The sequence below is a fragment of the Python bivittatus genome, unplaced genomic scaffold (assembly GCF_059951505.1).
Source record: "Python bivittatus isolate LINGU-HERP-01145 unplaced genomic scaffold, Pbiv_v1 ctg000840_np1212, whole genome shotgun sequence".
Lineage (NCBI taxonomy): Eukaryota > Metazoa > Chordata > Lepidosauria > Squamata > Pythonidae > Python > Python bivittatus.
In genome coordinates this window covers 46,532,511-46,542,850 of record NW_028277113.1, presented here as the reverse complement: position 1 = coordinate 46,542,850, position 10,340 = coordinate 46,532,511, and the positions used below count along the sequence as shown (strand labels likewise).

Below are 10,340 nucleotides of genomic sequence, written 5' to 3'. Positions count from 1 at the left end.
TGGTGCAAGGTAAACTGGGATTACATTGAGGCTGACACTGAATAATCTGCACTGGATGCCATTTGTGTATTGTGACAGTTAAAGGAGGCAGGAGAGGCTGTTTTCAAGATTCCACATCCGTTTAAGAGGCCTATTTTTCCCTCGTGCAAGAGAAGAAACTGTTCTGGGCTGCTTCCAGCTACAGGCCACGGTGCCTCAGAATTGCATCTCTGACAAAACGGACTCAGCGTTTGGAAAATCTGCGAAACGCCTCTTTTGCCAAGCACTTATTTTATGATGCTAGCATCTAGATTACTGCGTGATGTTAATCGCTATTTTTCACTTTCAGATATATTTTAATTTTGTTAGCTGCCCTCAACGCTCGCCAGAACAGAAAGCCCTCCGAGTAGGCTGCATGAGAAGATTTGTAATCAATTAAACAGAATGCATTTGAAAAGGTACAAAGTAGGATGCTGGGCAATAGCGTCTTTCTCTCTCTCTCTCTCTTCATTTACTCCTTCTTTGCACCAAGCAGGGAGAGCCCAAGCAGCCGCAGCTCCGCGACAACCGACCCAAGGCGAGGCTTCCCCCGCACCTCGCCTTCCCCAGTGCCACGTTCCAGGCGATTAGCGCTCCGGGCGGCTATCGGCGACGCCCGGTCGAGCTTCAACGTCCTAGACGTTTTCTCCATTCACCAATGAGGTCCTGGTCGGCTTCTCCGCCCCTACCTCGCGATTGGTTGAATCCGGCTGCCAATCTTGTGGCATCAGAGGGTTTGGTTCACGTGCCCGCCGGGTCACTCTAACGCGCAGGGCGGAGCCGCTTCAGGTTAGTATTGTCATCGTCGCCCTCGTGTCAGCCCCGCCCAGCTCCTGGATCCTGCGCTCCCAGGCAGCGTTACCTGACAGGAGGCGACATGGCCCCGCGCAAGAGCCCCAAAAGCGGCAGTCCCGGCCCTGGAGCCCGGAGAGGTCAGTGACGGTCGGTTCGCTGGGCCTGAACAGCAGCTGAATCGGATTGGGGGCGGGGGTGGAGGGAGAGAAGCGTCTCCCGCCTTTCTGCTCTCTGCGGCTGGAGACGTGGTGGTTTTCCCGAGCTGGGGCTACCTGGGGGTCCCCGTCTGGTCCACGCCTCTGGGTAGCCGGGGAGGGTCGGGTTTTTGCCCGCGCCGCGATTTCGAAATTGGCGCTTTGGGACTCCTTTCCCTCCTCTCCCCCAGTCGGCTGAATCATGCTCCCCTGCCCAGTGAGAGAAAATATGCTCTCCGTTCTGGAGTGGGGTAGGACCTGTAATTGAAGGAGGAAAGGGGAAAGCTGAATGGGCTCCAGGACTTCGTTTCCTGCAGCGCTTCGGCTGCAGGTTTTGAAAGCGCTCCTTAATCCCTTCTACTTTGACCTCCTCCCTAAACACGCTCCAGAGGGAGACAACACTAGGAGGAGCTTCACCTCACTTCTTCCTCCTTCACGAAGTGCTCAGGTCATACCTCTGTGGTGGGAGATCCAGGCGAAGGTTGTGCAGTGCTGAGCTTATTTGGTCGCCAGATCTTTTAAATGCACATTAGGGGACTTACTTTCAAACAAATTTGTGTCGGTTTCTGTTGCAAGACTACAGCGGTATTCCCATTTACCGATGAAAACATGCTGTGGCCGTTCTGCTGGCTGATCTTGTCTGGGCTTGGAAGCTAAGCTGGGCTGGATCTGGTTAGGATTTGCATGGGAGACAAAAAGGGAATTCTGGGACTGTAAGTAGGATAGAGAAGTTGAAAAACATCCTGGAAGATGTTAGTGGCAACCCGCTTCTGTATGGTTGGCAAGAAAATTGCACGTGTAGTCGATCAGGAGTTAAGCTTGAGTTAAGGGTATCTTTACCTTTAATGTGGTCTGGAAGGGCTGTTTTACACATTTGATGGAGGCTGATCAAATGCTGAATATTGTATTGTACTGGTATGTGTGAACTTTCTGTGGCAGTTTCTCACCATACTTTTTTCACTTAGCCATCAGTGGCTTCTCTTAAACCACCGAAGTATTTTATTAAAATTTTAGTTGAGGCAACACAGCTTTTGTATGAGGCATTTTTTGCCCTTCAAAAGAATATGCCTTGTGCTCAAAGCACAAATTACTGGGTTGCTTTAGATGTATCATCAAAATATAGTTTAATGCTGTGATAATTAGCTGCCTCCCAGAGTCTCATTCTGGCTTTTCTGTGCTATGTGCTCCAGGAGTTCAGAAGCTTTGTTTCCGTTTTCAATACTACACTTTTTGTACCTGGACAAAGTAAGATAAATGAAACAAGCCAATTTAAAAATACAATTTATGAAACTGGAATGATAGAAATTCAAATACTGCAAAACATTTGTTCTTTTACATCTTTTTACTATCTCCTCCGTCTTCTTGAATGCATTGCCCTAGGTGAAACTTAGTAAACATAAACCCAATCATGGAGCAAATCATTTACTTGCATTAATTCACAGTAAACTATTGGATCAAACAATCTATATAAGTAAAATCAACTTAATTTTATTAGTCTTACATACAGGTAACTAGCTTAGTTTCAAACTGTGTGTTAAAGTACTTAGTAAGTGCAGCTCCCTGTGAGAATTTGTTGTACTGTAGATAACCTGTTGGAGTATTATATTTTTGATTTGTGTAAAAATATATAGTCTTTCATGTGGGTTTATAAAAGTAAAGTGATGAGAATTATATATTTTTCTACATGATGAATGAGAATGGATAGTTACCTGAAAAATAAGTAAAGTTGCTGAGTGTTTCTGGATGACAAGCTCATCTATAGCATCTCCTGTTGTATCATTTAGGAAATTGCTATTTTTTTCTGCCAAACTTTCTCTACAAGTAAGAAATCAAAGAAGTATTTTAAAGGCAAAGTTCAAACACAGAAAACAATGTCATTTATAAACATAAGGATTGATGTTCCAGTTAAGTTTTTTATAGACAAGCCTTGTATCCATTATCTTATATCCCTTGCCTTGCCACTAATGTACTTTTGCTCCTTCAGTTCGGTCATTCCTTGGTTTCTCCTAAAATGTTTACGTGTCAACTGATGAAAAGAGAATGAGTTAGGGCCAGATGGTTTAAATTTGCTACTTCCATTTAAACCCTTCTCTTCTCCTTCCTTTTTCCTGGCATTTTAGTGGTAAGGAAATTTTTGTCCTCTCAAAACTTAGGAAGCACATATGGAAATGGGTGGAATACTCTTTATACAATAAGCAGTTAGCTCTGGTTAGTGATAATAGGTCAGCTGTTTTTAAGCAAATATTTTCAGGTTTGGGGTTATTCCCCCCCCCCCATATATGTATTTGAATTGCTGAATAAAATTAGTGCCTCTTTTAAAGTTTCAAAACAATATTGCAAATATAGTTCTCAAAATACAACTTGGGGACGTTTATTTTGTTGAAATCAAGGAGACATGATGCTTTTAATGATGTGTTGATGATGAAAGTAGTGTTTAGAAATGCTAAGTTTTTTTTCCTTTAATTTTACTGGTTCATTTAAAAGTATGCCTTTTCCTCATTTTTTGCCTTAGAAGCTTTTTTTGTTTTTAAGATTTTTTATCTTGCCTTTATTATTTTTAAAAATAACTCAAGGCAGTGAACATACCTAATACTCCTTCCTCCTCCTGTTTTTCCCACAACAACAGCCCTGTGATGTGAGTTGGGCTGAGAGAGAGTGACTGGCCCAAAGTCACCCAGCCAACTTTTATGCCTAAGGTGGGACTAGAACTCAGTCTCCTGGTTTTTAGCCTGGTGCCTTAACCACTAGACCAAACTGGCCTAAATTTCTACAGAAGTCTAATTGGTATCAACTAATTCTTTGTGTGACTGGGACTTCAAATCTAGTCATAATGATGTTCTCTTAGTAGTAAAAACAGATTCACATTTTTCCAATTAAGATTGTTATAGTCAAGTTTGAGGAGGGAGATTTTACCTTTATCTTATTTAGAATGCTTGTTTCTAGAGAAGTATATGTACAAAGTGTAGGGTTAAATTACCTTTACCATGAATAAATATGAAGAATTTAACACATCTCTTTCAGGATATTCAAGTTTATATGTAATTTGCTCACCCATTCTGGCTGTGTTTGCATGGTATACTCAATGGTAATCTCATCATCCATAGCTTAGTTTACCATGCTTTGAGAATCCAGCCTTTGTTTATGGCTAAGTACGTCATGCAAAGCCAGAAAATTTTAGTAAATTAGTTGAGTAAACTAGGTTTAAATTAATTGGTTAAGCATGTCAGAAGAAAATAGAATCTACCTTTCTCTTCCTGAGTCTGTCATATCATGTTGCTTCTATATGCCAGGGTAGGCTTGGATGCACCCACTGTGATTCTATTCACTGGTGCTTTTACTGTCAGAAAGTTCTTTGATTTAAAGAAATTTCTCTTAATAGAATAAGGAAGAGGGAAATGTTTGCTTCTTGCCATCTTTTGTGTTGTTCCCTATTACTTTGGAGCAAATAGGGGGAGGGGAAATTGACCAAAGTTACTTTCAGACTGCTGCTGTTCAAAGCCTCTGCGGGATAGAAAAGCCTGTTAGTGGAGAGGATTACATTGAGTACCACTACAGAGCTGCAGAAAAACAATAGTGCAGCTAACTACCATTCAAAAAGGAGGAACCATTTATATGCCTCCCCACCTCCCTTTAAAAGATTTTGATCATCCTATGGGAGCCTTACAGAAAAGGAGTGATATGAACCTACTATTGGTTAGCATTCCAGTGACTGGATGTAACCATTGAAAATAATATTTTCTTTGTTCCAATTATACACATTTCTGTAAACATACAAGAGATGCTCTGAATATGTTCTCAATAAGTAAGCAGATTTGTATATAGTGCAAGAAAGTGATTCTTCAGGTAATTTGGTATTACAAGGTTTATTTATTTATTTTATTCAATTTGCACACTGCCTAACTCCCAGTGACTCTGGGTAGTTCATAAGAAAACATAAGAAAATGGTAAAACCAATGCAGCAATAATAGAAGAACCAAAAACAAAACAAACTCAAAGATGGCAAAACTGGGCAGCAACAAACATACATGCACTTCTCAGAAGAGGCTACACCCATCCTAGCCAGAGACCTGGGCAAAAAGCCAAGGTTCTCCAAAACACCAATAGGGTGGGAGCCACCGGGATCTTGGGAGGGAACCTCATTCCAAAGGACAAGTTCTTTGACATACCACTGAACCCCTTTTAAATCTACATTGGTTCGTACCTTCTCATATTTTTAAGCTTCATTATAGAAGGTCAGTCCTGGCTTATGAGGTTGATGTTTTACTTGGACCTGTGTACAATTCCTTTTGAATGTCACTAGTTTAATCTAACAGTATCATAGTAAGACCATAGAAAATGTTTATGACCAAATAAGCATTTTTATCCCAAGAGCACAAATAATGGTTTCTCAGTGACTTTCAAAGCAGTCTGCATCAAAGTTGTATAATTGTTGTGATCTTAGATAATTTATACCAATAAATTTTAAAAAATGATTAAATTACACAAAAGTGTAAAGTTTATCTCCTGCTACATATTCATTTGGGGTAGCGTAGTATTCAGTTCCAGTGTAAAAAACTTAATAAATGTGCATTTATCATTCCCTCTAGGTTTTAGAATAGATTGCTGTTAAATTATTGTAAATCCCTTGTTAAAACTGATGGTTCTTGGTTTTTTTTTTTATCATGTAGCTTTCCATTCTGTTCCAGAAACAAATCCTGTATAGGGTACTATTTACAAAAGGAAAGCTCTTGTCCTTTTTGGATGTCAATAATCCTTGCTTCCATCTCTTTTATTGCAAAATTGGATAAGATGTTTAGAAAAAAAACTGATCATTGAAACTTGAGCAATTGTGCAAAACAAATGAGGTAGCAAAGGCTTTAACTCATAAATTTATTCCTAGAAACTTAGAACAAGAGAGAAAACTAGATGGGAAGAAGGCATCAAATTGAAAAGGGTAGAGAATAACACCAGAAAAGACTAGGTCAGTCAGCATATGAAAACTTTGCGAGCTTGAATTAATAGGCTGCCTTCACAGGTACACGCAACTATATTATATTTACTTTTTAAAATTTCCCTGTCCTCATAGTTGTATTATTTGACCTATATAGCTTTGTATCCTGCCTTTGAAGGTAACAGTGCAGGCCTACCTGTGCTTTTAAGCCTAGATATTAAAGTAGGATCAGATATTGTGCTACTTCATAATTTATTTATCATGGCAATAATATATTTAGCAATATATACTATGCCTAAATGTGGTTCATATATTTAGCAATATATACTATGCCTAAATGTGGTTCATTAATTGTGGCTCAATGTGACAGCATCTGTTAATTCAATAAACCTCAATTCAGTTAATAATGGCTTAGGCATATTTTCAAACACAGCTTTGAAAATATGAGCCAGATGATAAATCAGCTGTAATTTCACAGATATTAGTTGTCTTCTAAGAACAGCAGTTGATTTCTTCATATAGTGGAACTGCGGTTATAAATTCACAAGGGGCATAATCAATTTTGTCTGCAACATCCTTTGTCTGGAGTTCTTAAAACCAGATTTCTTACATGTAAAGAATAAAGATGTAAAATACATAAAAGGAAATGCAGTATATGACAGAAGAAGCTCCTGGTTGCCTAGTGTGCAAATGAAATGGCTCATTGACTTTTCCTTTACAGACAGTACTAAGAAATGCTTACATATTTTTATTTTTAAATACTAGAATTGTGAAAAGTGCTGCATCTTAAACATGGTTTGTTGGATTCTTCATTGTAGGTTTTTTATGCATTGAAGTTTTCCTTACATCAAGGTGATTGTTTCCTGATGAACATCACAAACTGGTAAAGTGTGATAAGATTGGAGTAACAGCACTTTATTTTGTAACCAATTTGTAGACTGACTTGCTGCATGAAAAGCTTTTCTTTTTTAAAAAAAAATTGCTATAAAATAAGAGAACAAGGGCTGGAAAATCCTTCAGATTCAAAGATTTCAGTATCAAAATTTTAAGTTCTAGCTGTGAATAAAGTTGAATAAATTTATGAAGAGAGCTGCATTATGTCAAGTCAGATCATTGGTTTATCTACTGACAGCAACTCTCAAGGGTTTCATGTGGAAGTGTTTCTCAGTTTTGCTAAGTTTATTTAACTGCAGATGAGAGTGTTTGAATGTTATTGAATGTACTGTTTTATTATTAATTTATTTACTCTAAAAGTTTACATAATTTTAATTCATTTTTAAATGTTTAATCAACATAGTTCTAAAGTCATGATAGAGTATATTTGATTTTGCAGCCCTGGAGAGGATAACAGAATTACTCTGTAGACTCTTCATTTTAAAGCTATCTTATAATAGTTGTATTATGAACTTGTTCATTTATATTGCTTGGATTGTTAAGCATCTAATGAATTGCTTAAATGCTTCTAATTAAAAAATACTAATGAGTGGTGTGATTGTAGAATGGTCATCTTTCTCTGAATACAAGAAACATCTAACAATATAGTCTTACTCTAAGAATTATTCATTTAAGTAATAATTCTGTTATGTAGTTATTAAGTTTAGATGTAAAGTCTGAAACCATTACAAAAGAGGCCTAATTTGTAGACCTTCTCTATATCAAAATATTTATTAAATATATGTTTCTCACAGGAGAGCCTTCACTCTAGCAGGATTTAACATTTCATCATTTAGGGTGATGGGGAGGATTTAGTAATATCCATTCTTGAAGCATTTATATCTATGTTCAGATAAGGCTATCAAAACAGATGCCAAAGTGTTACCGCAGTGCCTCCCCCCCCCCCCCCCCGCTAGCTGGGACTCCTAACCTCTTTCTTTAGTAAGTATTTGGGCTGGCTTAAAAGGAAATAGTATATTTTATTAGCTAGTTGAGTCACTGGTAGCTCCATGGAAGTAGCTAAATCCTGTTAAGACTGTAATAGTTTTTAGGAAGCTTTGAGCTGGAATTTGTCTTTATGATTTCTTTTATTTTTTTCTTTATATGAGTCACTGTTTATTATATTTTCAGATTACTGTATTTTACTTTTTTTCTTTGGTCTATGATTATAAATAAAATAAAAAGTACTGGTTAAGGTATTAGCCTGAATTGGGGAAGCCCAGGTTCAAGTCCACCCTCAGCCTTGGAAACTCGCTGGGTGACTTTGGGCCAGTCACTCACTGTCACCTAAGCTACCGTAGAGGGTTGTTCTACTAGGGGTAAAAACGAAGGGAAAGCTTTAAGCTTCCAAAAGAAAATATATAAATCCAATAAATGTGTAAGTAAGCTATAATCTGCCTTGTATCAAGTCAAGCCATTTGTCCATCTAGCATTATGCGATCTATTCTGACTAGCAGTGATTTGCCAGAAAAGGCTTTCTCTAATCACCTGTGTAGTCCTTTTAATGCAGCAAAGGAAAGTTTTTAAAAAAACTCTCCACATTCTTCTCTCCTGAAACTCATTTTGATGTCACCAAGATTATATAGTTCTCTTTTCAAATTGAATAAACACATTTATGTATGAGAGTTATGAGAAGCATGGATTTTTTTTCCACTCATCCTTCCTTCTAATTCTTCCCCACTGACCTAGCTTACTATTTCCAATAATGGGCTACCTTGGAGTTTGGCAGATTCTGCTGCCCATTTTCTGCAGGATCACAGTCCCCTTTTGCATCTTTAGTGTATGCACAACAAGCTGTTTCTTCACAATCTGTTCAGGTTTTTGTTTTTTTTTAACATGGGAGAGACAAAATACCTTTCTTTTTCTGTGTTGTATTCTTACATAGAAACAATAGATACTGGAAAAGTTACTTCTGTGGTAGAAATAGAAAGCATATATCTCATTGCAGAGATATTCAGAACTACTTATTTCATTTTCTTGTCATATTAAAAGGTCACTATGATATATTAGGCACTTTAATCTGATTGGACAAACTTTATGTTGGGCAAAAGTCAAAACCAAAGGCTGCTTATGCAATTTTTTTTCCTCTTAAACTTGTATTTGGAAATAAGTGACCAGACAGGATTTCTGTCTTAGAGTTATTTGGAAGTTAGGCTATTTCCTAGAAGTTGCAATGGTAGAAAGCTAATAATTGATAAGGAACGCTTGACAAAAATTGTGATAGTGATAAAATGTGATTAACTACCTTTATATTTCACAAATGTTTGTCTTTATATCTTGTTCAGGCTATTGTTGTGCAAGTAACAACATTGTTAATCTTTATTTTTTCAAGTGTGATAGTGAAAGGGCATAAATCTTCATTGGGAATGTTCAGCCACATAGATGATACATAGAAGTATTAATTAAAACATAAACGATTGGTTTCTAAATAACACCAGCCCTATTATATACATAGGGGCAGTTTCTTGACCTCTTTCCTACCTTTCCCACTGCTTAACAACTTACCCACTCATAATAATAAATACTGAGTTATTATCTGAGTTGTGACTAGTGTCCAGCATCTGAAACAGGATAGCAAATAGTTCATAAACCACAGGGATCTCACTGATTCTGTTTTCATACAGAGGATACATAAGCAGTGCATTGCATTTTATGATATCTGTGGTCAGATATGGTCCCCCCACACAATGTAGCCTAATGCTTTGTTTAGGTAGATCATTCCTTATAACTCCTCAAACAAAGGTTTTGATCACAGAATTTTCAGGACTAGGAGTTGGGGGGAAAAAGAAAAAACTGAGGCAAATTATCAGCAACACAGATTGGAGTGGTTTATCAAATGATCACTATTTAAAGATAATTAAACAGTGATTAGGATTTTTTTAAAAAGAAGTTGTCATTTTAGGTTTCTTTAAACATCTGTATTGGGACAGATGCTTTTAAAATTTGTAATAAATGATTATGAGTTACAGGAAAGAGTGGAGGTGGCTAGATTTACTGTTTTACCAAATTATTTAGGATTATAGGTAGGTCGCAATTAGTGCAAATAATACAATATTTGATTGAGCACAGACTGTAAATTGATACCAGGTCCTGTTTACCAGGACCCAAAATTCAGTTAATGGAAGGCTAGCACATGTGCAGTTGAGGCTAGCGCATGTGCAGTTACAGTTGGGGTTTTAGACACTGCTAATCTTCATGTGTGCAAAATGGAGAAAAGGAAAATTCTGTCAGAGGAAGACAGTACAAGTTTAAAAAAGAAGAAACTCATTATTACATTAGAGCAAAAATTTGATGTAATTGAATGACATAAATGCGGTCATAATGCTAAAATAGGATGAGATATTTAAATGCCTGAATCTGCTGTATGCAACATTATAAAACATGCAAGGGAATTTTTTTTAAAAAATAAAGTTGCATCAGCTTCTTGTGTTTTGCAAACATGTACAAGGAGATTGAGATGCAATAAAGAT

At 37.4% G+C, this 10,340-nt stretch overlaps 1 protein-coding gene across 4 annotated transcripts in view; it reads left to right on the top strand.

The window, feature by feature from the left end:
• Positions 1 to 753: 753 nt before the first annotated feature.
• ASPH (aspartate beta-hydroxylase) overlaps positions 754 to 10,340 on the top strand; it is a 118,399-nt gene continuing 108,812 nt past the window's right edge. The window contains exons 1-2 of one of the 4 annotated variants that reach the window (XM_088130761.1): positions 777 to 950; positions 6,756 to 6,820. Coding sequence is in view for 3 of the 4 variants with exons in the window: in XM_088130762.1 (XP_087986888.1) it covers positions 896 to 950 (55 nt within the window). In the remaining variant the exon portion in view is untranslated. Of the gene's footprint in view, positions 951 to 6,755; positions 6,821 to 10,340 lie in introns of all 4 variants that reach the window. The other 3 variants (XM_088130762.1, XM_088130759.1, XM_007421873.4) reach the window with 3 other exon arrangements.